We start from the raw sequence: 26,132 nt of genomic DNA on the forward strand, positions 1-26,132 counted from the left end.
GGGTATGCACGTCTGCTGGAGGCCATCGGCGCAACCGCCTCCCAGGGCGCGAGCCAGGAAGAAGACAGACGCTCGCAGGGCGTTGGTGCTTCGCGCAACGCTCTGGCTGTACGACGGCACGTCAGCGCCAACCCCTCCGCTGGTGGCTGTCCGCGAGGCAGCCGGGGGGAGGAGATGACGTCGGCTACGGTCCCTTGGCGGCCGTTGCGGCTCAGCCTCTCTTGCATGCTCGTCACATCCAACGAACCCCTCCTGAACCCCTTAGCACCTACACAGTATGTAGTAGAACCCGAACCGGGGTTTGACGCTGATATCTGCCGGGACAGCACCGCAGGCGGCAGGCAACTACTACGACTTGAAGGTACCTAAGCAATGCGAGAAGGACACCCCCCCCCCCTCCCCTCAAGGCACGGTTCTTTACCTCCTTGCTTTGACCTTCACCCCGATCGGGCCCGCCCGCCTTGTTGTGACGGCACCTACCTAGGTATCCAGGTATCCCGGTATCTATGTACCCGTCCTAGGTCATGGTCACCTGCATGCGGACCGCGAGATAATTACCCTACCGACTCTTACCAGGTCCCTATGCATCGTTACAAGGCTGGCGGGATCCCCAACCAAACCCCCGGCTCGGCACTCGCTCACGCACAGGCGCCTGCTCGACAACGGCACGGTCGGGTCCTCCCCCGGCCTTATGTGTCGGTGAGCAGTCTATCTAGACCTTATTTTCCTCTCTCTCTCTCTCTCTTTCTCTTTTTCTACACTACCTGCCCCCCACGCCCCACGCCCCACCCCTCTCCCCCCTCCCCCCTGTGAAGAAAATATGCGCCGATCGGGGACGAAAGCGCACGGGGATGCAGCCTCGCTCCCGTCCGCGAGCATTGTTCATTGGCTCGTTGGCAGAGACGCTGCGCGCGTGTGTGTGCGTGCGTGCGTGCAAGAACGTTGGGTGGGGTGCAGTTGGATAGCTTTGCCGTGGTCTCGTACCGCGGCTCTTGTGAAGAATGTGATGGTGTTTCTCCGCCGCTTCTGTTGCTGACGCCTTTGGTGCTTGTTGTGATGATGACGATGATGAAGATGAAGAAGAAGATGATGGTGATGGTGGGTGGCGGTGGTAAAGATGGGGATTGGAGATGCCCCTGCTGTCATGGAAAGGGATTCACACCACGGTGGAATGGTACCGGCGAGGACTCTAGGCCGTGTTGTAACAACCGAGAAGGATGGGTGGTGAGCGAGCCGCTCTATCCAGAACCCTTTCGCAGGCAGGCAGACCGAGCTAGGCCGAACTGCGAGGTGAGGGCCGTCCCGAGGGTTGTCCATGGCATTTTTGTTCCCAGAACCCTCGGAGGAGGGAGTTGTTTTGTTGTTGTTCATGGCCTGCATGGTGCATACCCGACGGAGTGCATAGTGTGGGCTGGTTGCTCAAGTTGGCGTCCTTGCCGATATCTCATCAGACGCAGAGCCCCGTCTCTGGGTCTCTTGGGCGGATGCGGACCCTCTCAAAGAGAAAACCAAGGGGGCTTATGGGATGCTCTGGAAGTCGCAGCATGGTCGCTGGCGTAGGGGGGGGGGGTGAAACCTCCAAATACAACACGAAGGGGCCACTAGCAAGTAGTACGGGGATACCGTAGCGTCGCGGGGTTGGACAGAGTCCATCTCGGTGTGATAGTCGATATCAAACTCTCCACAGGGGCAAGGAAAGACAGGACAGGGCAGGCTGTCCGTGAGGTGCTCTCGCCGCCCAACGAGGACCATGTCGGGAGCAAATGCCATTTGGCTCCAGCCTAGGCAGCATAAAGGAGACGGACCTCGGCGAGGACATCATTATTCCTCTCCCAACCGCATCGATTTCTCATCCTGCGCACCCGTCGTCCAACCCCTCAAGAGAGGTTCCCAACCCATCATCAACACCGAAGCTCGACACCCCCATTGCTCACCGTCAAGTACTTCACCCCCTTATAGGGCTTGACCCCTTCCCCCAGGCCTCGGCTCTTGCGCGGGTCAAGCTGGATGCTCTCAACCTTGATGCCGCTCGCCAGCCACCCCTTGACGGCAAAGCTCACCGACGCGGAGCCGGGCATGAGCATCCTGTTCTGCGCGGCCCTGCGCTCGTCCCTGTCGCCCGCTGTCCCGGCGTCGCCTGCCGCCGATGGCCTGGCCGTGGCTTTCGCCGACGTGCCGCTCTGGTACGGCTCGTCGTAATGGTACGACTCGCGAAACCCAAACCCGGTCGGGTCTGCCCCCTCCTCGTCCTCGTCCTCGTCCCCGTCGCCGGCCGTTTGCCCGACGACGGTGCACCGCAGCGCAAACGACGCCGTGCCCTGCGCCAGCTCCTTGTTGGAGATGGACCACTCGAGGGCCCGGTCGCCAGGGTTGTAGGTAGCATCGCCCTTGGTAGGCCTGATTTCAGACAGGTTGCGCACGCCGGCGGGCAAGGGAACCGACACGGACAGATCCTGCAGGGCCGGGGCCGCGGGGGTGCCGGCTCTTGGGCCGCCGACAAGGCCGCCGCCGACGCCGGCGGGGCCAGCCCCGGGGCTGGAGCCAAAGCCGCTCGCCAGGCCGCCGCCGCCGCCGCCGCTCGCCGGGCCAAACACCCTGCTCACCTGCAGGCGCACCTCGAAGTCGGACCCCGCCGGGCCGAGCCCCGTCTTCATCTCCAACGTCACCGGCAGCTTGAGCGGCGCGGCCGGGCCGGCAGGACTCTCGAGAGCGCCGGGAGGCATCAGGTCCACCTCGTATCCCGCGAGCGTGAACCTCCCGTCGGGCGGCACGAAGCTCAGCACGCCGGGTTGCTCGCGCCAGCGGGCGAGGCGGACGCAGGGGTGGAAGACGGGGAGGTCGACGAGCCCGGCGTTCCGCAGGCTGCTGCCCGGACGGCCCGCCCTCCCGACGCTGCTCGAGCTGCCGCCCGGTCCCGAGAGGGTCATGACGATGTCGGGCACGCCCGACACCTTGGAGGTGAAGGCGATGGTGCCGTTGGCGAAGGCGGCGAGCGGCCGGCCTGACGGGGCGAGGGTGACGGAGAGGGTCTCGACCAGGTCGGCGTACAGCTCGTTGGAGGTGTGGCGGACGTTGGAGCGACGCCAGGGGAGGGCGGGAGCGGTGGCGGCGTGGAGCGGGGAGGCGGGGTTGGCGAAGGTGGGTTTTCTAGAGGAGAGGGGGACGAGGTTCGTTAGCGAGAGCGGCGTAGAGCTGGGGTTGAGGTGGAGCCAAAGAGGAAATACGCACGTCGGCAGGCTGAGGTTCCCCAGCAGCTTGTCCATGAACCCCTCCACCTCCACCAGGTCCCGGAGCGCGTTCGGCTCGGTGGTGCTCACCGTCCCCGCGTCGCACATCTCGGTCAGCAGCTGGGCGACGACATGGTAGTTGGCCTCGATCTTGTGGGCCAGGACGGGAGCGCCCAGGAACTCCTCGAGGGCGTCGACGACGCGGTGCAGGAACTCGAGGACGAGCAGCGGCTCGACCTCGGACGACGTGGTCAGGAGGAAGAGGAGGTTGGCATGGCGGAGGCTGAAGACGAGGGTCGGCGGATTGGTGTGGGCGAGGTAGATGAGGTTGGGACGGGGGATGGGATGCTCGAGGTAGAGCGGGAGGAGATGGTTGGCGGCGAGCGGGCGCGACGAGTAGGTGTGCGACAGGACCAGGGCGCTTGGGGGCAGGTATCGTGAGAGGTTAGCGTGCTTGTTCCTGTTCCTAGCTCACTTGGCTGTGGTGTCCAGCCATGGTCGTCCTGGTCTTGAGGAGGCAAGGGAGAAGAAGGGAAAAAAAAGAGGGGCTTACTTGTGCTCGTCAAAGATGTGTAGGGCCTCGACCATGCCGCTCATGGTGGAGATGGTTTGGCCTGGCGTCGTTGTCGGTTTGGTTGATGTTCGAGGTTGAAGTTCGTTGACCCGCGGGGTTCTAGAGCGGAATCCAGGCACTGACGCAATGAGTTACAGGGGGGCGGCCTGACCCACCCGACCCACTGTTGAAGAAGTCCTATGATTGCTACACTGTGTACGCAGTAGTTAGTTACTTGTATGTGAGCAGTACTGTGTATAGTATGTATGTACGTGAACCCTAACCCTTGCACAGCGGCCCCAGCCAATCCACTTCATCGGGGAAAACGATTCACGTTACAAACGTTGACCATCCTCTCTCTCACAACCTCAACCCTGAACCCGCCGATTTGAATGAGGACGTGAGCGCCCGTTGACAACGGCCGACGCCCGCCATGGCCAAGGACACCATCCCGACCCTGTCATCCCTCGAGAAGCCGGAGCGGCTGGAGGACCTGCTCAAGGAAGACCGCGGCGACGACTGCCTGCCCTGCAAGATCGTTGGTGAGTTGTCCTCATCCTCCTCCCATGCGACAGACGCGCGGAACCCAAGCTAACGGGTTGCAGGCGGCGGCGCGTTCCTCGGCCTCGCCGCCTACACCTACTACTCGGGCCATTCCCAGCTGGAGCAGCAAAAGGCAAAGATCCTGGCCAGCGGCTCGCGCTTCGGCATGCGCAGCCGCAAGATGGGCATCACGGGCATCTCGTTGGGGCTCGCTTGGCTGGGCATCTGGAGGCTGGTCAAATGATGGCAGAAATCCCGCAGTTCCCATCCCTGCCAATGTTCTCCCCCTTGGAAGGATAGCAGGGGGGGGGGGGGGGGGGGGAGAATGGCCGGGTGCGCTGCCAGAAGGGATTGTCGCCATGGACGCGTGCGCTTGTGGTGGTGGACTCGTCTCGGCAGCCGTCGACCGCGCTATGAACGCCTGACCGAATCTTTTCTACGTCCTCGCAAAGAAGATGTTTCAGGGCCGTGGCCGTCCGTGCCTTGACAGGACTTCCGCGGTCTTTGGGAGCCGCGCCTCGGCAGAGAAGAGGGTCGGGTCAGCCTCGGGAGCGGGACGTGCGCACCGCACATCACGGTGCTCGGCCGTCCGCAAGAACTTCATTGAGGGGGGCATGGCAACTCCAGCACGCTTCGCTCCATGGTATGCACAGCGGGCCACGTTCGATCCAAGCCATGTACAGATTCTCTCAACAAGCATATATACGCCCTATGAACAGCTACACTAGAAGGGAACAGCGCTCCAGGGGGGGAAAAGACAGCCTCTTGACGGCCAAAGTTCCAGCCGGTGCCCCTGATGGTCTCATGCATCCAAACTTTTTCCGTGTCCTCCCATCATCACTTCCCGTTATGCAACGGCGACAGCAGCGGCGGCGGCGGCCGCCGCCCCGCGCTCCTCCGCCTCGGCCGCTTAGAGAGCGGGGTTGGCGTTGCGGACGAGCATCTCGAAGTAGGCCTGGTGCCACTGGCCGGCCTCGGGAGAAGGCTTGAAGGCATCGGGCTTGCCGCAGAACGAGTCGTAGCGGACGGCCGACGAGTCGCTGGTGCCGTCGGACTCACCGCCGGGCTTGACCCAGACGAAGGCGTCGGCGAGCTCGGCGCCAGTGTTGGCCGAAGGGCGGATACCGAAGCCGGCGCCGTTGACGTTGCACCAGTTGCCCCACTCCTCGCGCAGGCCCTGGACGCCGTTGCGGCCCGTGTCAATGATGGCGTGGTTGGGCATGCCGGCGCTGCGGAGAGCGGCGCCGAACTTCTCGACGTAGAGCTTCTCGTTCTGGCACGAGTTCCACTGGGCGTCGGACGCGCGCGAGAACTCGCCGGGGGTGAGGTCCCTGGGGTTGCACGGTTAGCACGGGGTGCGTTCTGAGGGGAACAAAAAAGAAAGGCGTACCAGGCGTTCCAGCCGGCGACGTTGGTGGCGATACCACGGAGCTGGCTCGGGGAGCCGGCGTTCTTGTAGACCTTGGCGAGCTCCTCAGCGCCGGGCTTGAGGTTGGAGTCCCAGCCGAGCCAACCGCCGTGGCCGGCATCGAGGTACATGACGACGTTGGGAAGGTTGAGCTGGCGCAGGGCGTAGGCGACACCCTCGCGGTAGCCCGAGGCGGACTGCTGGCAAGAGGTCTGGTCGATGTTGGTGACCAGGTTGGGGAGCGAATCGGGCTCGATGACGATCGCGAAGGCGGTGTTGGGGTAGCGCTTCAGGATCTCGGCGATCTCTGCGTTGCAGGGAAGACGGCGTCAGCCACCCGATCTCCCTGCTTTGTTCTCCCTTCTCGACATTCCCGGGAAGAGGGGGGGGGGGGGTTGGGTCGGTCACTCACTGTCGATGAACTCGGTCTTGTAGCGGTTGAGCTCGCCGACCTTGAGCTCGCCGTTGGAGGCCTTGGCGGCGCAGTCACGGCCGGGCAGGTCGTAGACGACGAGACCGAAGATGTGGTCGCAGGGCACGTCCTGGAGGGCGGGCTCGAGCCTCTCAATGTTCTTGATGGTGTCGAGCCACAGGAAGGTGCCGATATCAGCCACCTTGGCAGCCTTGGCCGCCAGGCTGGGGTCCGAGATCTGCTGCACGGCCAGCTCGACCTCCTCGCGGTAGAAGCTGTTGGGGTGCAGCGTGTACTGGCGGAACACGTTGGTGCTGGCGTCGAGCCTGACCGGCGACGGGCAAGCACCGGGGGACTGGCGCTTGGTCGGCGACGCCGAGGCGGCGACCGCGAAGGTCAGGAGGGCAGACTTGGAGAACTTCATGTTGGATGATGACGACGACGGCTGCAGGAGACGAGGACACGTGCGAGACCCGGGATCGGAACTGAGACTGGGCTGGTTCGAGATCTCAATTCCCAGATGCCGATGGGTTGGGAACGCCCGTCTTTATACTGGAGGGAGGAGGAGGAGGTGGTGGTGGAGGAGGTGGTGGTGGAGGAGGTGGAGGAGGAGGAGGAGCAGCAGAAGGACATGATGGCGCCGGCCCGTCTTCCGTCCATCTCGCCTTGGGTCGCGCTCGGAGTCTGAACAACCGAACATGGGCGCCACGATGGCGGCCGGCTGGAGCGTGCGGCATCCAAGCCTTCTCGCGTGCGCGCTCGCAATCAGGAACACAGGGCCGGCGCGTGCGCGCTGCCTCTCGGGCGGCCTCCTCCGCGGGAACGGACGAGCCCTTGGTGAGCCGCACGCGCCGCCGCCGCCGCCGCCCGTTTGGGGGCAGGGGACGCAGAGGGAAGCGTGCGGGGCCGCTGGCGTCACTGCCGGCGCCGGCGACTGGACGGGTTTGTCAGAGGCCATCTCCGCCCTTCATATCGAGCTTCATTTGGGACTCATACCATGGCTCCCCGCGATGCCGCTGCATATTGGGGGGGGGGGGGGGGGGGAATCCGTTTCCGCGGGTGGCGGCTCTCTAGAGAGCGTGGCGCTGGTGCATATGGGGAAGGTTGGGGAAGCCCTCTCGCGTGCTTCCTTGACCACAGGGCGAGGCAAGCCAAGACAATCTGGGGAACTATACCACCCTCCATCTACATACGGGCCATGCACCCCATGCATGTTCCCCAACGGTCGGCTGGGCGTTTGGCTCCCGTCGTGGTGGCGAGCGGGCTCAGGGGTAGCGGACTAGGAACACGTTCAGGGGGAAGAGAAGGGGGGGGGAGTGTGTGCAACGCGATCACTATTACACAACTCCGCACCTTAACGGCCTTCTGCAGACCGTGCCACGTCGATCGACGGATGACGGACCGACGCATCGAGAGATGGCGGCGGTTATGAACGGAATGGCTGGATCGGGAGTGTTGATCATCTGCCGATGAGGCCAGGGTCGTCCCCCCGGTGTGTATGGTGTGTGTGTATGGTGTGTGTGTATGTGTGTTGCGTAGCGGCCAACGAGGTGCTCACGGCAAGGTCCCTACCACAAGGCACCGAGAAGATCGGCTTTCCTGGCCCCCGCGTATAATCACCGAGCCATTCGTGTGCGTATATTGGTGCTGAGAGTCTGGCCCTCCGGTAGTGATGTACACACCTCGCATGGCGCAAATAACGAATAGCACCTCGGGGAGACGCGCGCACGCACGCACATACACACACAACCACACACCGGCGGCCGGCAAACTGGCACCACCGTCACGGCTTTGGCTCACCATTCTCATCGTCCCCGTGCGGACATATCACCTCTGCCACTCTTCCCTTTTTCTGGCCGTTCCCTTCATCTAGCTCGTAACAGAAAGAATGCGGGGACTCCACAGGATGCACCCCCTAGCGGCGCATGCCGTGGGTCGACCGTCGGGCATGGATGTTTATTTTGAATCAACCATCAACGTCAACAGACGCCACCCCAACCAACTGGACCCCCGGACATATATCCCGGCGCTAACGCGGCAGTTGGTGGCTAAAATACGCCGTCATCTGAAACTGCCCGAGCGGGAGCGCAAGGCGATCTGATTGATGGTCCCAGCCGGCCGGCTATTTAATCCCCGGCGGCTTAATAGGGCGCGGCACTTTACACATACAAACCCTCCCGTACCCGTCGAGGGTTACGTAGACCCCAGATCCCGAGCCGTCAGTCAGCCCCGGTCGCGGGCGCTTGGGGAGATCTTTCAGCTCGGGGCGACGGGACTGGGACTTGGCCGTTGCGGGACGAGGAAGCCTATTCGTGTGGCAGCGTGTCAGGTGGAAGCGAGCAAGTGAAGTGACGCGGTGACAGGCTGCCCAGCCTGCTTAGGCACCTTATTACCCCAGACTGTGAGCAGCGTGCTCGGCCGCATCGATGCCTGCCTGGTAGGGAGGAGTGGCGATGGTATTATTGCGCTCGCTCCACTCGTGCTGGTCCGATCGTGGACCATCCATCCTCCTCTCACCTCATTATTAGTGCGGAACTCGAGCGTGCATCCTCCTACAATATGCTAGCAATACTGTACCTGCTTTCCCGACGTTCCTAATATCTGTTTGCATGGGCCTACATACACCCACCGCTTATACATACAGCATATATACGATCCCCATATACATTCCCTGCCGCCCTCCATCTTCCCTACCGCGTCCTGATTCGACCACGCGCCCCATGGCACCACCGTCGGGCCCTTTGGCCCTTCTCTCTGCTCTCTTTCTCCCGCCGCATCGGCTAAAGCCCCCGGATACCTGCGCCGGGCTGGAGGCTAGCTAGCGGGCGACCAACCTGCCCGCGAGGCCGGTGAGAGAGAAAGAGGCAGTTTTGTTTTCATTCACCTGCCTGCCTGTTGCCTGGGCACGTGGGCTGGCTGGGGCTTGTTATTGACACGCCTCCCCCCCCCCCCCCCCCCCCCCCCCCCTTGGAGTTGGATGACGATGGGCGTGGAAGGTTTGCGCTGGACGCGCTGGACGACCTTCTCACCCCGATCAGGAAGGCCTTCCTAACCGGAGATCCCGGAAAGAGACAAAGAAATCAGAGCATGTTTATTACGGCCATCGCACCGTACTTCTCGGCAGTCGATGGCGTGCCATCGGGCGCCATGCCGTGGTCTACCTGGCGGGCGTATCGCCCTTCGGCTGGGGATTCCGTCTCGTTTGGCGGTGGTGATGCCCGGCCAAGGGGAGGCGGGCGGATACGGACGTGCGCGCGCACAATTACCGGATCCTGGATGCATGGGGTTGTCTCTGCGTGCCTGACAGCTTTGCCAACCCCCCCAAAATTTCTAGGTGAGCTGTTCCGGGAGTGATGGGCGTCCCCGGGAGGACCCAGGGGCTCCGGAGACCGTGAGCTTTCGAGATGGCCACGCCGCGGGGGATCCCCGAGCTGAGACTGTCTCACGGCGGCGAGCCGTCGTGTTTCTCATGACCGTCAGAGGATTCTTGGTGAGACTTGTCTTTGAACTCTGATGAATATCTCTTCTTTACCGTCCTGTCTTTCCACGACTCCAATGACGCGATTGCCACCGCGAATGGGTGGCCGAAAAGAGGGACCGAAAGAGAGACGTCGACACACAGACAAGACACACTGACAAGATACACCGACAAGATACACCGACAAGATACACCGACAAGATACACCGACAAGATACACCAAAAAGACACGCCCAGCACACGCCCCTTGGACCATCATCGTGGTCATGGTTGTTTGGCTCTGGACGTCTTCTAGAAGCCGATCAAGGCCGACGTGCATTCACTCCCCCATCTGGACCTCCACGGCCTCATGCTTCTGGATATACTTCCATAGGTGACCCAATTAATGCTGCAGACATTGTAACGGCTGTCACCATGCTGGTGTGGGAGTTGAATTAGGGCATTCAATCAATCAAAACGTTTGGGGGCCCCCCTCGCGTTTGGCGTACCCGGGGAGAGCCTGGATCGTCGGGAGATGCATGCCACAGGGAGAAGGAGGTCGACCGACAGGAGGGGTGAAAATAACTCTATATTAATAGGGCACCTCCCCCCAAATCTAGGGTTGGATTTTGGTCTGCTTTGACCTTTGGATGTTTGGTCGGTTTTGAACAGCGGTGGCTGGCTGTTGGATGATCCAAGGCCCTTGGACGTGACATCTGCCTCTGTAGAGGACGACCAGATAATTAGTGCTTATGGGTATTACAGATACGTTCAGGGAATGTCTCTGAAGCGATTCCGCGAGCTTTGCGCCGGGAAGAGACATGATGGATGGGGTGTATCTGAGAAACCATCGTAGACGTTCGTGTTTCCCCTCAAGCCTCGGGAAACATATCGGAGCTCATCTTTTTGGTCTCGCTGAGCCGTCATGGCTTCATTGTCAGGCTACTAGCGACTGTTACGATGGGGAAATGACAAGACGACGGACAAAAAACCGTTTGATGGCCATGCTGCTGTCCAGAGATTTGCATGAATTAGAAGATGGCTCCTGTTTCTGAGCGCCTAAGCACCCTAGGCGAAAGGACAAAGTTGAAGAGGCAACTCCCACCGTAGCACCGCTGTTTGGAATGTTCAGAATGAAAAAAAGAGCAATTCTGTCTCTCGTAGAACGCCATCGGTATCGTGGAGGATGGCTGCTCGGTTACATGACGGCCGTGTGCCCGGGCCAGGGGCCCGTCGCGTGCCAGGAATCCCCATTTGACATTCTGAGCTGCTGCCCGCCCAACAACGTTTGTTCTGCAGCGTTTCAACCCTATTGTTGCCCTACTAGTAGGCAAATTTGCAGCTCATGGAATGAACTGGGGAATCTCTAGGTAGCTAACATCATCCCCCTGACATAAAGATGAAGACTGCGGGCCCATCATCAAACACCTGCCCGTGTGTGCCAACAGCTCATGGATCATGTTCCAAAAACACGGAGGGGGCTGGCGACTACTACTTCTGCTGCCCTCCCGGCCATGTCGGCGTCATTCCCCCCCCCCGGCCGACGCTGGCATCTGCGAAATCGAAGGCGCCAGTGTCCCCTCGAGCCGACTTGCCCCCCCTGCGTCCCCGGGTACCGGCGATGCCTCTACAGCGACCTTTAATACACCGGATTCTCCGTCTAATCAGAGCCGCCAGAACAAACTACTACCACCACTGCTACCACTACCACTACCACCACTACTACTACCCAACAAACACGTCAGGCGATGGGTTCGCCATCACCGACGCCGGACCCGGGAGGTGCCGACCCAACGGCGACGGGCAGCAGGAGCACCGGCAACGACGACGGATCAAACCAAAGCACGAGCAACACACCCACCGGCGCGATCGCTGGCTTTTCCGTGGGCGGTGCCGCCCTCATTGCCCTCATCGCGTTCCTTTTGCGGTTGCATCGTCGCAGGCTGCGCAAGAACCCGCCCGGGGGGTTCCGGTGGGACCGCCGCGCCGGCAGCGATCGGGACCACGGCAGCCGATGGTGGGGACGGCACGGGTATGGGCAACGGCAGCGGAGACCAATAAGTAATACAATCCTCCTTGTTCAAACTAATTATCCAGTTCCTCTATCGGAGGCCAAGCCGCCCACATTCAACCCCTCAATGCCGCCGCCGCCGCCGCCGCCGCCACCGTCGCAGCAGCAGCAAACACCGGTTGGGTACGGGATGAGCTCCATTCCCAACAACCAAGCTCGCCGGCCTCCTGATGTTCATGGGTGCCTCCCCCGCCGCAACCCGAAAATCAAGAGCTGACGGAGCGTATGATGATGTTGAGCGAAATGCAAGGGAGTTCCGTGCCTGCGGGTCAACCGGCGAAGAGATGCTAGAAAGCAAGCGGGGGTGGAAGTCGGGGTCAAACCGGGCTGAGAGTGCCCAGCCGTTGTGCCATGCTCAACGTCCCCGAGACCGTCCGGTCGAGAGATGCAAGCATGAGCTACTCATGTCGTTTGTCCCTTTGGTTTGTTCCTTTGGCAGTTTCCAGCGTGATCTTTTGCTTGTCCTGAGCTTGGCGTGATGGGGTGGTCCGCAGGTCTCATCGCCGCCTGCTCAGCTGTGGCTCGTGGGGGTACTCATTGTTTCAGTTTGGTTGGTCGTGGACGAATGTTGGCGCCGATCTTGAGGCGTCGCAAGGCTGCGGGAGAGCTGAACGCAGCCCTTGTCTCTACGTGTACGCACAGCCACATCAGGGCGCTTATTCTAGGTGGGCATAGATACTTGAGGCAGATAGATCCCTAGACCCTAGGCATGATCTATGATAGCAGATCTACTAGATCCCTCAGCGAGGACTTGAGGCGCTTCCGACCGCTTCAACTTCACTCAACAAGTCTATCAAAGTGCCACCCGGTTTACGCAAACAAAAGCACACGGTCAAACCACGCATCCCCTCCTCCTCGATCTGGATCCTGGAACAACGAACAAGGACCGTGTCACCGCACCAATGAACAACGGAAAACGTTGGCCCTTCGTCTCCTGGTTTCCTCAGCAAAACACCCTGTGCGAACAGTGCCAGCGTTTCACCTCAGAGTTCATTCTCTCTGACGACTTTTCAGACACCCAACGTAATTGGGTGTGCTATAAGGGTCAGCACGGGAAACACTACCGTGAAGTCGTAATCCACCATCGCAGTGCCAGGCTGCACTACTCGACGGAACCATCGTGCCAGCTCTGCCGGTGGATGGCGGAATTGGAATTCACCCAGCTTTGCTTTCCCATAGCGCATGACAAAACTCTCAGAGTGTCCGTCTCCGATACTGGATGTGTCGAGCTTCATCTGCCTCCCGCCTGCATTAAAGAGTCCGATGACCCCTGCCCTGAAATCCGTCTAGGTTGGGAGGAGATCACGGCCGGCCAAAGCACCCCTCCATCAAGTACGTTCCCCCATGCCTAAATATCCCTACGCCTACGGGTTGTACCTGTGCTGATCATCCGCAGAGCTCAAAAGATACAAAAAGCGCAATCTTACACTGCTCGCCAACGAGGTCATCCTCCCTTGGCTGGAGCACTGCGATGCAGGTCATCCTCACAGCCGGGGCGAGCAGCAACGCACGGAGCCTCGAAGCAGCACCGGCACGGAGCCTTCACCATCCGAGCCTGAGCTTCCCTTGCTGCCAACTCGGGTGATCGACGTTGGGACCTCTGAGAGGGATCCCCGGCTTCACGTCTCCGAACCTGGACAAAGGGCAAGATACCTCACTCTCAGTTATCGCTGGGGCAACGGAAACGCCCCTCATATCACCACCGCCCTCAACGTCGAGAAGCGGAAAAAGTCCATCCGCCTTGCAGCTCTCCCCAAGACTATCCGAGACGCCATCCTCGTCACGCGGTCCTTGGGCATACAGTATATATGGATCGATGCCATCTGCATCATTCAGCGCTCGCCGAACGACCCCGGAGATTTTGAAGCTGAAGGAATCAAAATGGCTGCTTACTATGGAAACTCGTACTGCACTCTGGCTGCCACCTCCGCCGCGGATGCGAAAGAGGGGTTCCTCCAGCCGCGAAGCGATGACTTGGTTTCCAAGAGCATCACCCTTCCCCCGTGGGCCCCACGGGGCAGGCAAGTCCGAATCGCCTGGGTTCCTGATTGGAGCAAAGAGGTCCCCTCTTCAAGTCTGTATACCCGCGGATGGGTGTTCCAGGAGCGGACCTTGTCCAAGAGGACCCTGCACTGGGGACGCAGAGGCCTGTGGTGGGAATGTGAACACCAACGAGCATCAGAGTTCTTCCCACAAGATCCCATCCCTCCTGAAGCATACACTCAGCCATGGATGAAGCTCCGTGGGTGGCTGGGAAGCATACGTTCCGAACAAGACATGTGGCCCGCGTGGGGGAACCTTGTCACCGAATACTCCCATATGGATCTCTCTCACGAGTCGGATCGGCTGATTGCCATCCAAGGCATCGTGGATGTCATCTCGCAGCGGTTTCCAAACGACAAGTGTCTCGCCGGGCTGTGGTGTTCGGGCATGCTACAGCAGCTCTGTTGGGCGACGGCAGAACCGGGCCGGGGAGATCCAAAGGCAAACGGACCCCGCGGTCCCTGCGCTGTTCCATCTTGGTCCTGGGCGGCTTCTCCGTATCCCATCCATTACGACTTCATCGTAAAACAACCCCTAGCCCGATTTCTCGGGCGGTCAACCGACTCGGAGAGGCCCAACGGGCACGTTCTTCACTTCCAAGGAACTTTCCAACGGGTCCATCTCGACACGGAGGAGCAGACCAATATCGCGCCCACAATGGAGGACTTTTTGGAGTTTGTACGCCGCAATCCCGGGACCGACCCCAGCATGGGTGTGTATTGCAAGAGCATGTATTATATCAACTCCGGCCGCCCAGCACAACACACCTGGAACCTGTCGGGCACGGACATGCTGTTGCTGGCAATTGGCTGCATCAAGGAATGCGAGCACCTGTACGACATTCGCAAGATTCTGTGTTTCTTGGCGGTCAAGGAAGTGTCTTCCCCCAACGGTCGTCGCTATCGACGCATTGGATTGGGTTACACTTTACTGGGGAAGAGTGACGCGGAGCAGCTGCCGAGCCGCCCGCACAACGTCACAGTGTCTTTGGTGTAGGTGAACAGGAAGGGGGAAAGGGATAGGGGATAATTATCATGTAATTCCTTGCAAAAGGGCTCAGGGGAAGCAAGAGGGAAACAAAGCAAAAAGAAAAAAAAGAAAATAAAGAAAAAAAGGAAAGGAAAAAAACATACAGCACCCGGCATTCGCTGGTCGTCACCGACCCAACTACTACTCGAGCCCTCACAAGCTTAACTAGGGGAGAGCGGACGGGATCCCGTGCTTTCTTGTGGGTATGGCCGTATGTACTCGGGAGCTGGGGAAAAGCAGTTTAAGAAGCATTGGAACAACGGGATTTGTTCAACGGTCCATACTGCGTACGTGCAACCCTGACCTTCAAACCCTTGGCCCTTGGCTTGAGGCCCCAGGGCCCCACTGGGTTCGATTTCTGCCGTCCCCCACCGCCCACGCACAAATCCAACCCTCCCAAATTGCTTCTCCAATTTTCCAACTCGTTGACTTTTCGAACCATCGCCCAACGAACTTCCCCATCGACTCGGATTTTTGTCGACAATCCGCAAGTCACCGTCACGATGGGTACGTGAACTCGGTCTCCTCGAAGCCTCTGTGTGCGAGTGGACGAGGTTCATCCGCGAGGATGTCTCTCTCTGCGATTCATGGCACTTTTCTCGCTCCCGGCCGATGCATTCCGCTCCCGTCATGACGGCGAACCCGAGCCTCCTCTCCCTCGGTGAGAGATGACATGGCCGGGCAAGCTTCACGACGAGGGGTTTGCGGATCATCGCTAGCTGGTCGACGCGCGCCAATTTGAGCATACGAGATCCCCCAGGCTGACATGGAGCCCGTCGTCTTCAACAGGTATCGATCTCCGGAAGCACCACGAGCGGGGCACGCACCGCACGGCCCCCAAGAGCGACAACGTCTACCTGAAGCTCTTGGTGAAGCTTTACCGCTTCCTGGCCCGTAAGTTGCCATCGTCCTCCATCGTCCCCCCCGGAGCCCACGTCGCTGACCACTCTGTCCAGGCCGCACCGATGCCCCCTTCAACAAGGTTGTCCTGCGCCGCCTCTTCACGAGCCGCATCAACCGCCCCCCCGTCTCGCTGTCGCGCATCGCCGCCAACCTTAAGAACGGCAACGAGAAGAAGACCGTTGTCGTTGTCGGCACCGTCACCGACGACAACCGCCTGCTGAAGGTCCCCAAGGTCACGGTTGCCGCCCTGCGCGTCACCGCCACCGCCCGTGCCCGCATCGAGGCCGCCGGCGGCCAGGTCCAGACCCTCGACCAGCTGGCCCTTGAGAAGCCCACTGGCGCCAACACCCTTCTGCTCCGCGGCCCCAAGAACGCCCGCGAGGCCGTCAAGCACTTCGGCTTCGGTCCCCACAAGCACAAGGTGCGTTTTCCCGTCCCTCCGCTTTCCCCCCGCGAGCAGAAAACTAATGCCCCCCACAGAAGCCGTACGTCCGCTCCAAGGGCCGCAAGTTCGAGCGCGCCCGTGGCCGCAGGAGGTCTCGTGGCTTCAAGGTCTAAAGAGGTGGATACCGATACCCTCTGGAGGAGTTTGGGGCGCGGCGTGGGGTTCCTGGTCATCATCATATGGCATGGGTTTGTGGTTTCTGGGCTTGCCGCTGGACACAAAAAAAGTCTCTTTTCTTTTTCTCATGGGCATGAACGAGGAATTGAACTGGATGGGCACTACTGCACCACCGCTATGAATGAAATGCCATTGGGCCCCGCCGCGACCATGAAGACCGTATGACCCTGAATCTCTCCGGCGTAGTGGGTGATGGCATCATCCGAGCCCAAGGGTATATATTGTATGGTATGCATCATCCGTGGCAAGTAATGTACAGGCGCATGTACAGCCGTCCGCCCAGCAGACCGTCGTCATGACTAGTGGTTGTGACCCTCGATATCCTGAAGCGTCACGTCGCCCTTTCTCCTCAACGCGACGAAGAAGGCCTCTCGGGATTCCTGCAGAAGAGTAAGTCTTTTGGGAATCGCCCGCGTCGGTGTTTATGGATCCGATGACGATGCGAATGAAAGAAAGGGCGGAACCAGGGGGAACAGAACAGGAGGGCCAACACTCACGCTCCGCGACGACCCGGGCTTTTCGCGATGGACCCGAGCAAACATCTTTTTGAGAAGGGTCTCGAGCTCCTTGTCCTCCTTGCCCTGGTAGAACTTGCAGACGAAGTTGCCGCCGGGCTTGAGCGTGTCGGAGGCGAAGGAGAGGGCGGCGTAGCACAGGTCCTGGCGCAGGGGAAACGAACCCCCGGAGGGGGGAGAAGGTATCGGTTAGCCTTTTTTTTTTTTTTTTCTTTTCATTCTTGGTTGCTTTTGATGTAGGATGTTTGTTGTCATTGTTGTGGTTGGGTCTGGAATTGACGGGCAAAGGGAAGGGCCAGAAAGCAGAGCCTCACTCACCATGCTCCCCGCGTGGTCCTTGAAGGTGATGCCGCTCGTGTTCATCATCCTGATGTACGGGTTACTCAACGTGTTCACCGAGAAGCCGTGCGTCTGGGGCCAGGGTGCTGACATGTCGCTGAGGACGACCTGTTGTTGCGGAAGGTTTGCGAGGTCAGCATGGGTCGTCGCCGCGGAATCCTTCTCTCCATCTCCCGCGTCCCAGCGCCGATGTTTCTTCGGGCTGGCCAAGCCGAGGGCAAGGAAAGGGCTGCGTAGATGAGGATAGGGTAGTGTAGGGGGGGGGGGGGGGGGGGCGAAGGACCAGAACGTAGACAGAAAGGAAGGAAAAAAAAAAAAAGTCACGACGTACGTCCACCAACCGCAGATTGTGCTCGTGCTGGTGCTGCTGCCCTGACCGCCCCTTCTCCTCTCCCTTCTCAGCAGCAGCAGCAGCAACGGCAGAGGACGAAGCAGCGGCATTCTCGTCCGCCTCCGGCGCCGCCTCCACGCTCTCCGCCGCGGCCCACCTCTCCAGATCGATATAGCTCGGCCGATCCTCCACCACATACCCGTCCTCCTCCTCCTCCGCCGCCGCTTCCAGCCCCTGCTCCAGCCTCAACCTCCTCTTCTCCTCCCTCTCCCTCCTCCTCCTCGTGTCCACGTCCACCAGGAACTTCTTGACCATCTCCTGCACGCCGGGGCTCAGAAAGTTGCCCTGGATCGCGCTCACCCCCTTGGGCGGCTGGGCCGGGATGATGTCGATGCCGACGACGACGCCGTCCGGGCCGGTCCGGTCGGCGGCGACCTGCGACCAGCTGCCCGGGGCGAAGCCGAGGTCGACGACGACCTGGCCGCGCCCGCGGCGGAAGAGGTGGTACTTGGCGTCGAGCTCGAAAAGCTTGAAGGCGGCGCGCGACTTGAGGCCCTGGACCTTGGCCTCGCGGGCGTAGGCGTCGTTGACCTGGCGGAGCTTCCAGCGGGAGGAGGAGGAGGATGGACGGAAGGGGATGCGTCGTGTGACAGGGGAAGCAGAAGGGGATGGGAGGAGGTGGGTGGGTGGTGTGGTTGGGTGTATCCTCTTGATGGCGAAAATGGAGGGTGGAGAAGAGAGGAGGGTTGAGAAAGGGCGAGCGTTGCTGCTAGATGTGGTGGCAAGTCGGGGTTGGAGTATTGTTGACCAAGAATGTGAAGCTGGAGGGGCGTGGTGAGAGCGCGAGACAGCAACCATGGTGGTTGCTGTCCGTTTGCGTGCTGCCAGCATCGGTGCGGTGCGGCGCGGTTGGGAGGCGTTTGTCACGGATCCAAGAGGGAGGAGACGGAAGGCTGAGTACCTCTCTTGTAAGATCCAATGACCCAAGGACCAGAAGAGCTTGATAGTTTGAGATGTTTGTCCATGAGTTGAGACCAAAGGGAATCGTGATGTGAATAATTGCAAAACTCGAACCTCCAGAGTATGCATCTATGGGAGTTGCGCTCCCAAATCATGCATATATCCGAACAACATCCCTTCATCACGATCGCGACCCAAGAGCATGGAAAAACATTGCGAGTTGATTCGATGCTCGCAAAGAAACTCAAAACATGACACGTACAAACTGCCATCGCCCAACCCAAAATGCCAAATGCAAACCCACTTTCCCAAACGCCGCTTAGAATGCCCCAGATCCCAGCCCGGTCTCCGTCCTCATCCATCCCTCTCATCCAATCCAGCGTCCCATGGATGTCACTTTATGCATGCTACACAACGTTTTCTGCGACGAAAAATATCCGACGTGAGAACCCCTCCTACACACCACATCCCCATCCGACTGGTACGATGAAGGGGAAGGGGAACGAGGAGAAAGGGGAGGAAGAAACAGACGGCTAAGCCAGGAAGCTCGCCGCCACGCCTCTCCTCTCCCTCTTCAGCGGCGAGAAGCTCTTCCCCCCGACCCCGGCGAACGCGCTCTTAACGCCTGGTCCAAACCTCGCCCCCACGCCGGCCTTGCCAGCCATCTTCGCCCCGGCAGCCGTCTTCGCCTTCGCAGCCGCTGCGGCGGACACCGCTGACCCTGCCACAGCGCTGCTCAGAACCCGCTCGCCCTCATCTTCGCCCCCGTCGAACAGCGTCGCGGGCGGGTTCACCGCACCGAGGAGCTTGCGCTTCTTTTTCTTGGGCTTTTCCAGGGGCGGAACGGTATCGGTCTCGGCTGCTTCGGCCGTGTCGGCCGTCTCCGACGCGGGGTCGGCACCGCTGCTGTCCGCCGCCGCCGCCGCCGCCGCCGCAGAGGCAGAAGCGCGGTTTTCGGGCTCGTGGCTCGCGCTGTCCTCCTCTTCCTCGGCGTCTTCGGCCACCCTGTCGAGAGAGGACTCGGCGCGCCCTGGCGCGGCCGCAGGCTTGGCTTTCGCCTTGGTGGTGAGGTTCTTGGCGGACGCCGACGTGTCGGTGAGGGGCCTGATGCGTGGCCTGCCGCGGGGGCGCTTCTCGACCAACTTGGGCGCTGCCGTTCCTGCTGCCGCGGCGGCGGGCTCGGAAGAGGTTGTTTCCGGGGCTGCAGCCTCCTCCGTGGTGGACTCGCCCGCGACGGTCGTCGTAGCCTCCTCGCTGGCCGAAGCAGCCGCCGCCGTCGCTGCAGCCGCTGCAGCGGCGCGAGAGGGATGAACAGCAGCCGTCGGCGTGCCCTCTTCCGGAAGCGCATCCAGGTTGTTTGCCGTCTTGTTGAGGAACGGAGTGATGGAGAACTCAGACTTGCCGCCGACCATGGACAGATCGAAACCGCGCTTCTTAAGCGGGCGCTTAGGCCGCTCGTCGGGAGCGCCGGGGGTCATGAGAATCTTCTCCTCGCGCAGGATGTCGTCGGGCGAGCGCTTCTTCTTGGCGTTGGTCGCCTTGCCGGGGCCTTTGAGGGGCACGGTTGTTGTTGTGGTTGCCGTGACGCCGGAGGGTTTCGCGACGGCGCGTTCTTGGGCCTTTTCAAGTTCTGCCTTGCACTTTTTGAGCTCCTCTCGCGTGTCCCGGAGCTTGTTTCGCAGCATCTCCACCTTGTCGCCCATGGCTTGTTGCCGCTCTTCGAAGTCCACCTGCGCCTGCTCGTTCTCCTTGCGGAGCTGCTCGTTGGCTTCTCTCTCGGCTTCCAGAGCCTCGCGCGCCTTGGCAAGCTTCTCACGGAGCCGTGCGACCTTCTCGCTGGCTTCACCCTCCCCGGACGCATTGGCGGATCCGTTCGCCTCGGCGTTCTTGACCTGTTCCCGGAGAGCCTGGAGCTCCTTCTCCATCTCTTTGCTCCGCTCGTCTTGGGTCTTGACCAGGTCGTCGGCGCGGCGCTTCTCCTTGGCCAATTCCTTCTCCAGCTCGCGCAGCTGCTTCCGCAGATTTTCGTCGGCAGCGTTTTCACGCTCCTGCTTTTCCGCAGCCCGCTGCGCTGCGCGCTTCTCGTTGGCCAGCTCAACCTCCAGGGTGTTAAGCTGGCGCTCCAGGGCCAGCTTCTCAGCCAGCACGTCTTTTTGGTGCGCCAGTTGCGACTTGAGGTGTTCCAGCTCGGGCTTGAGAAGGGCGACCTCGCGGGCGAGGGCGAGCTTTTCGGACAAGATCTTGGCCGAGTCTTGGGCCACGTCATTGATCGCGGAGAGTTCCTCCTGCATCGTATCGGTTTAGCAACGAGAGCCACGCCAAGGAGAAAAAAACACCTCGGAAAAAAAAAATCGCAACCCATCCTCGCTCACCTTTAGGTTGCCAATCTCACGGGCCTGCGACTGCACGAGCTTCTCCTGCCGGCGGGACTTCTCGTGCGCATCGTCCAGCTGGGCGCGGATCGCATCGACCTGCTCGACCAGCTCGCGAACGCGGAGGTCGCGCTGGGCAAGCTGGTCCTTCAAGCTGGAGGCATCGTCGCGGAACACCAGGGTGCGCACTTTCGAGCGGCGTGTTTCTTCATCGCGGATGACGAGGTCGATTTCGTGGGCGGCGCGACGGTACTGCTCGTCGAGCTCCTGTATGATTTCGGTCCTCTATGCCACATTGGGCTGTCAGAGGGCGTCTTTGCGAGGCGAAATGACCGACCGCACGGGCTTGCGAACCTTTTCAGAGTCCATGTTTACACATTGTAACGCGTTTTTCGGCGGCATTAAGGGTGTGCGATTCAAGGTACACTTGGCCCGAGGTTGTTTTTTTCGATTCTAATAAAAAAGGCCTACAAGGTAAAAAGGAAGCGACGTGAGAATAATGGCCAAAAAAATTATTGCAGAGCGATTGGACTATGTCGTGATGGAAGGGCTGTCGTTGCAAGATGGAGGATGAGCGGAGTTTGGGGGGGTGCATCATCAGGTTGCGTTGCCACGAGAGGACGGTAAACATGGTTCCAAAACTGGATTAGCGCCACCGTGGGTGCCCCCATCGTGTCATGGGACCCACAAGCGGCTGCGGCTGTCTGCCGGGCCGGCCGGATGCCAAGACCTGCTTGGAGCTGTTGCAGGGGAGGGAGGGGAACCAAGCGAACAGCTTCCATCAACAGCGCTGGCTTGCAACGCTGACGTTGAGGACACACTTCACTTCCCCAGACCCGCCAAGGCCAACCTGGGAAGCTTGGGATCCCGGCGACAACAACGCCTCCAAGTCGCAGCAACACAACCCTGACGCCTCCAGGTCGCCGTCCTCCCCCGTCAGAGAGCAATTGGACTCTCCCGGAGTCCCGGCCGGCAACGAACCAAAGCCGTTGACTTTTGTCCGCTGAGCTGCTGCTGCTGCTGCTGCTGCTGCTGCTGCTGCTGCCGAACGCCCAGCTCCCCAAGCTCCACCGGACGACCGTCTCTCCAAGTCGCACGACAACCACCAACTCCAACCAAAAGCCATTGCGAAACACACGACCGACCACAGACGATATCACCACTACTACCGCCAGGATGCGTCTCCTCCCCACCGTCCTCAGCCTCCTAGGCTGCCTCTCCACCACCGCCCTCGCCGCCGCCGGCGGGAGCGGCGGCGCCAAACCCTCCGCCAACCTCCGCAAGCTGCCCCCCGGCGAGCGCTTCAACCTCTTCCACGGCAAGGCGACCGCCTCGTCCGCCGCCGCCCCGCTCAAGCTCGTCGAGGCCGACTACCGCGCCCTCGTCGCCACCCCGCGCGACTACTCCGTCGCCGTCCTGCTCACGGCCATGGACGCGCGCTACGGCTGCCAGCTCTGCCGCGAGTTCCAGCCCGAGTGGGAGCTGCTGGCGAGGAGCTGGACCAACGGCGACAAGCAGGGGGAGAGCCGGGTCGTGTTTGGAACGCTGGATTTCAACGACGGGCGGGACGTTTTCATGGGGGTAGGCTTTTTCTTTTTTTTTTTTTTTTTTCTTTTTCGATTTCCTCTTCTGCATGCCTAGGCTATGGATGGCGGGCTGGCTGGCTGGCTGGCTGGGCGACCAGCCGGGTGAGTGACCGGATGACATGGATGATGCTGACGGCGACGGATCTGCACAGTTCGGCCTGCAAACCGCTCCCGTTCTCTTCTTCTTCCCCCCGACGATGGGCCCCCACGCCACCCCCTCCTCCGACCCTCTGCGATATGACTTTGCCGGCGGGTAAGCCTAACCCCCTCGCCATATCCTTCGTACCCCTTGGCCCCCCTGCCCGGCCAGACCGTTAACCTCTTCTTCCCCCTCCCCTATAGCCCGCAAGCGGCCGAGGTCGTCCACCACTGGATCGCCCGCCAGCTCCCAAACCGCCCGCACCCGCCCGTGAAGCGCCCCATCAACTGGATGCGGTGGATCTCGACCTTTGTCGTCGTCACGGGCGGCGCGACCGCCTCCTACGTGGCCTGGCCGTGGGTCCTGCCCGTGGTGCGCAACCGCACCGTTTGGGCGGCCGTCACGCTCATCGCCATCCTCATGTTCACCAGCGGGCACATGTTCAACCGCATCCGCCAGGTCCCGTACGTCGCCGGCGACGGCCGGGGCGGCATCAGCTATTTCGCCAAGGGCTTCCAGACGCAGTACGGCCTGGAGACGCAGATTATCGCGGCAATTTGTAAGTTTTGCTTTGTTTGTTTGTTCACGTCATTGTTTCTTCCGAGACCAGGTGGCTGGATGAAGATCTCCATTGAGATCATGATGAGTCTATCTCTTTTATCCACCCCTTTCTTTCCTTTCCGCACAAATGCTTTCCATTTCATATGCCCATCCTGTGTATCCCCTATATATCCCCCCTCCCCCCGCCATTCTATCTAAACCGTGCACCCAAACCCAACAAACCAAAAGGAAAAAAACAGAAACTAACCGGGATCACCCCCCCCCTTCTCTCCCATACAATGCAGATGGCATCCTCACTCTCTCCGGCATCACCCTCGCCGTCAAGGTCCCCCGCATCGCCGACCCCAAGACTCAGAGCATCGTCTTCGTCGCCTGGTGGAGCATCCTCTTTGTCGTGTTCAGCCTCCTCATTAGCATCTTCCGCACCAAGAGCCCGGGGTACGGGTTCGCGGTGCCGCCTTTCATGTAGTGATGAACGGCGGACTCGGCGGTGCCGGTTGGGGCTTGAAAGGGAAAGCAAAAAAAGAAAAAAAAAAATCGAGGTGTGCGCTTCTCCTTCTGAAGGCCCACGAAGGTTGATGAAACCGTGAGGGCCGGGGTGTTTTTTGTCGAAGGGCGGTGTGGTGCAAAGCGACTCAGACATTCGTGTGTACAACTTTGGGCTTCCTTGTTTTCTAGGGCGTATCTAAGTAGAGGGAGAAGGAAATAGAAAAAGAAGACGTTCATGGTCATTGAGGTCTGTATTATGGGACTAGATGGCCAGCCAGCCTGACCAGGGCCGTGGCCGTCGGAAAAGAAAAGCAAAGCAGGTAAACGAGGGTGGGTCGTCTGGAACAACCAGACGACCGAAAACGCAAAGGATGGGGTGCGAAGAGCCCACCTCGGGCCGGCCTGACTTGGGCAAGGCGAAAGGTGCAGAGCGTGCCGATGGCATCGGCCGCTGCGTGGGCTCGACTCGTTCAACTCACTGACCCACCGCTCGGCTCGGAGAGGGAGCAGGCTGTCGTCATTGCAACAGCGGCTCCTCCTCGGGCTCGGGTTTCAAACTGACCAGGAAATCGCGGCACAGCTCAAAGCTGAGCCAGCTCGAGGCCATGCTCGGCGCCACCTTGAGGAGGTTGGGGATGATGCCCTTGTACAGGCCGCGGACGCCTTCTTCGGCGATGATGGCGCGCACGGCGTCGGTCAGGGACTTGTACTGGTAGCCCATGCCGGGCATGGTGTTGATTTGGAACTGACGGCGGAGCACGTCGCTGTTGGGGCCCTCGTTAACCAAACGTCCCTTGCCGGACGCCGTCTCCTGGGGCTTGCAACTCACAATGGATACGTGCACGTCTGCGCGACCGCGCCCGAGATGGCACCGGCCACCAGCTTCCGCACGGCGCTCGGGTTCTGCTCGCCGTCCAGCGTGAGATACTGCCGGACGAACTCGTACGTCATGAAGTTGAGGCCGACCTATGCGCGTCATGCCAAGGTCAGCACAGCCCGCGTCCAAGCGCCAACCCTCTCCCGGGTTTCCCTTGGGGTTTGCCTACATAAGGCGCAACGCCCGCCACAGTGGGGACGATGCCTCGGTAGAGCGCCCTAAAGCCGCCCTCGGTCCGGTACATCATCGCCATGGTCTGCCACATCCCGGGCAGTTTCTTGGGCCGCTCGCCGAGCTCGGCAAAGGAGGCGGACTGGACCGACAGGCGCGTGCGCACAATGTCGAGCGGGTAGGTGAAGGTGACGGAGGTGATGCCGGCGATGCCGCCGCAGGTCAGGCGCGATATGGGAGTCAGGCTGTCGCCTTCGAAGCGCTCAAAGATGTGCTGCGAGCGGTCAGGTCACACAGCGTCTTCACAGCGCGGGGAACAGGCAAGAAAAGAAGCAGGCTGCTTCCACCCCGGCTGGGGGAGGCATACCTTCTTGTAAAAGTTATAGCTCCCAAACTGCACCGCCGAGTAGGGCACGATGCGTATGCAGTTCGTGCCGTTCCCCCTCATGAACCCTCTCCACCCTTCTTCGCGCCACATCTTTGCGAGGGCCTTCCCCACGCTGAGCTTGTAGGCATCGCGCCCGGCGCTCTGGACCTGAAAGAGGATCTTGAGGCGCTCGAGCGGCGACACGACGGTTCGCGACACGGCGCCAGCCACACCGCCGGCGCAGAAGGCCGCAACCACGGGCTCTGAGATGGCAAGCCGGGCTTGGTCGAGGGGAGACGGCCTGTCAGACGGCAAGGGAGCGGGGGAGGGAGATGGGGGGTCCATGCCTGTGGTCTCGGCCTTGGAACCGCGCGATTGTGCCTGGGCCAGAGGGTATGCGTTAGCTGGATGCTGGAGAGACAAAAGACCTGGAAAACGCAGGCCGGAGCCGTGACAGAAGAACAGAGCGACCCACCGTTGCCATGTTTGCGACGGGGAGGCAGCTGAAGGATCAAAAAGCAGAAGCTGGCAGCTCGCAAAAGAGGGCGGGCGCAAAGATAAGCGCGGCGGCAGGCTGACCGTGCACCGTCGTGTTGAGCGCTTCTTTCGACACAAGGAGAAAACGAGCGGCCTTCGGTCGGTGCCGAAACGTTGTGGTGTGTGAGAGCGGGAGATGGCTCGGGATGGTCGAGGATGGAGAGGCCGAAGGTGACGTGGGGCTGGGCCGCCGAACCGTGAAAGAGGGTGGGCTGGACAAGGGGAGTCGGCGTCGGGGAGGGAGGGGGGAGGGGAGGGGGCGAGAAGGATTGACAGGTCAAGGTTGTTGTTGCGGTTTCGAGACCATGTTCGGAGGAAGGCGGCGAAAGGTTGGTCGGGTCGTCGAATCGTATTCAAGTGGTAGACACCGATGAAGCTCGCTATGCACCTTTTTTTTGTGTAGCTGTGGGGTATAGAACACGGGCGCGGTCGGTTCTGAGGAAAGCTGGAAATGCTGCCGGTGCGTGGAGTCTCTCGAGCGAGGAAAGGTATCCGCTCCGATGGTATCTCTGGCGTTGCCGGGGTTGTGAAGGTTGACGATGGGCGGTCAAATGCGGCGACAGGACCAAGGCTTGATGACGGGCAATGGAGGTCCGGGGAGACGACGCACGGCCTAGGCT

General features: G+C 60.7%; 9 protein-coding genes across 9 annotated transcripts; 4 read left to right on the plus strand and 5 right to left on the minus strand.

Annotated features, from left to right (window-relative positions):
* Positions 1-1,901: 1,901 nt before the first annotated feature.
* Positions 1,902-3,824, minus strand: VTJ83DRAFT_7480 (uncharacterized protein; the record flags this gene model as incomplete). Its single annotated transcript, XM_071014307.1, has 3 exons — positions 1,902-3,147; positions 3,229-3,648; positions 3,781-3,824. The coding sequence occupies 3 exons, from the start codon at positions 3,822-3,824 to the stop codon at positions 1,902-1,904; spliced, it is 1,710 nt and encodes a 569-aa protein (XP_070863697.1).
* A 389-nt stretch (positions 3,825-4,213) lies between these two features.
* On the plus strand, positions 4,214-4,567 carry VTJ83DRAFT_7481 (uncharacterized protein; the record flags this gene model as incomplete). The annotated part of the gene is made up of 2 exons (XM_071014308.1): positions 4,214-4,322; positions 4,386-4,567. The coding sequence occupies 2 exons, from the start codon at positions 4,214-4,216 to the stop codon at positions 4,565-4,567; spliced, it is 291 nt and encodes a 96-aa protein (XP_070863698.1).
* Positions 4,568-5,233: 666 nt separating this feature from the next.
* On the minus strand, positions 5,234-6,567 carry VTJ83DRAFT_7482 (uncharacterized protein; the record flags this gene model as incomplete). Its single annotated transcript, XM_071014309.1, has 3 exons — positions 5,234-5,654; positions 5,714-6,038; positions 6,144-6,567. The coding sequence occupies 3 exons, from the start codon at positions 6,565-6,567 to the stop codon at positions 5,234-5,236; spliced, it is 1,170 nt and encodes a 389-aa protein (XP_070863699.1).
* A 6,006-nt stretch (positions 6,568-12,573) lies between these two features.
* Positions 12,574-14,710, plus strand: VTJ83DRAFT_7483 (uncharacterized protein; the record flags this gene model as incomplete). Its single annotated transcript, XM_071014310.1, has 2 exons — positions 12,574-13,003; positions 13,068-14,710. The coding sequence occupies 2 exons, from the start codon at positions 12,574-12,576 to the stop codon at positions 14,708-14,710; spliced, it is 2,073 nt and encodes a 690-aa protein (XP_070863700.1).
* A 536-nt stretch (positions 14,711-15,246) lies between these two features.
* Positions 15,247-16,204, plus strand: VTJ83DRAFT_7484 (60S ribosomal protein eL18; the record flags this gene model as incomplete). The annotated part of the gene is made up of 4 exons (XM_071014311.1): positions 15,247-15,250; positions 15,533-15,637; positions 15,700-16,067; positions 16,127-16,204. The coding sequence occupies 4 exons, from the start codon at positions 15,247-15,249 to the stop codon at positions 16,202-16,204; spliced, it is 555 nt and encodes a 184-aa protein (XP_070863701.1).
* A 363-nt stretch (positions 16,205-16,567) lies between these two features.
* VTJ83DRAFT_7485 (uncharacterized protein) lies at positions 16,568-18,344 on the minus strand (the record flags this gene model as incomplete). Its single annotated transcript, XM_071014312.1, has 4 exons — positions 16,568-16,648; positions 16,766-16,927; positions 17,102-17,230; positions 17,454-18,344. 4 exons carry the CDS (start codon positions 18,342-18,344, stop codon positions 16,568-16,570), a joined length of 1,263 nt encoding a protein of 420 aa, XP_070863702.1.
* Positions 18,345-18,946: 602 nt separating this feature from the next.
* VTJ83DRAFT_7486 (uncharacterized protein) lies at positions 18,947-21,187 on the minus strand (the record flags this gene model as incomplete). The annotated part of the gene is made up of 3 exons (XM_071014313.1): positions 18,947-20,698; positions 20,786-21,070; positions 21,140-21,187. The coding sequence occupies 3 exons, from the start codon at positions 21,185-21,187 to the stop codon at positions 18,947-18,949; spliced, it is 2,085 nt and encodes a 694-aa protein (XP_070863703.1).
* A 774-nt stretch (positions 21,188-21,961) lies between these two features.
* VTJ83DRAFT_7487 (uncharacterized protein) lies at positions 21,962-23,540 on the plus strand (the record flags this gene model as incomplete). Its single annotated transcript, XM_071014314.1, has 4 exons — positions 21,962-22,366; positions 22,524-22,624; positions 22,714-23,069; positions 23,356-23,540. 4 exons carry the CDS (start codon positions 21,962-21,964, stop codon positions 23,538-23,540), a joined length of 1,047 nt encoding a protein of 348 aa, XP_070863704.1.
* A 537-nt stretch (positions 23,541-24,077) lies between these two features.
* Positions 24,078-25,459, minus strand: VTJ83DRAFT_7488 (uncharacterized protein; the record flags this gene model as incomplete). The annotated part of the gene is made up of 5 exons (XM_071014315.1): positions 24,078-24,324; positions 24,390-24,526; positions 24,607-24,882; positions 24,976-25,356; positions 25,451-25,459. The coding sequence occupies 5 exons, from the start codon at positions 25,457-25,459 to the stop codon at positions 24,078-24,080; spliced, it is 1,050 nt and encodes a 349-aa protein (XP_070863705.1).
* Positions 25,460-26,132: the final 673 nt, after the last annotated feature.

The sequence above is a fragment of the Remersonia thermophila genome, chromosome 7 (genome assembly GCF_042764415.1).
Source record: "Remersonia thermophila strain ATCC 22073 chromosome 7, whole genome shotgun sequence".
In the NCBI taxonomy this organism is placed as follows: Eukaryota; Fungi; Ascomycota; class Sordariomycetes; order Sordariales; family Chaetomiaceae; genus Remersonia; species Remersonia thermophila.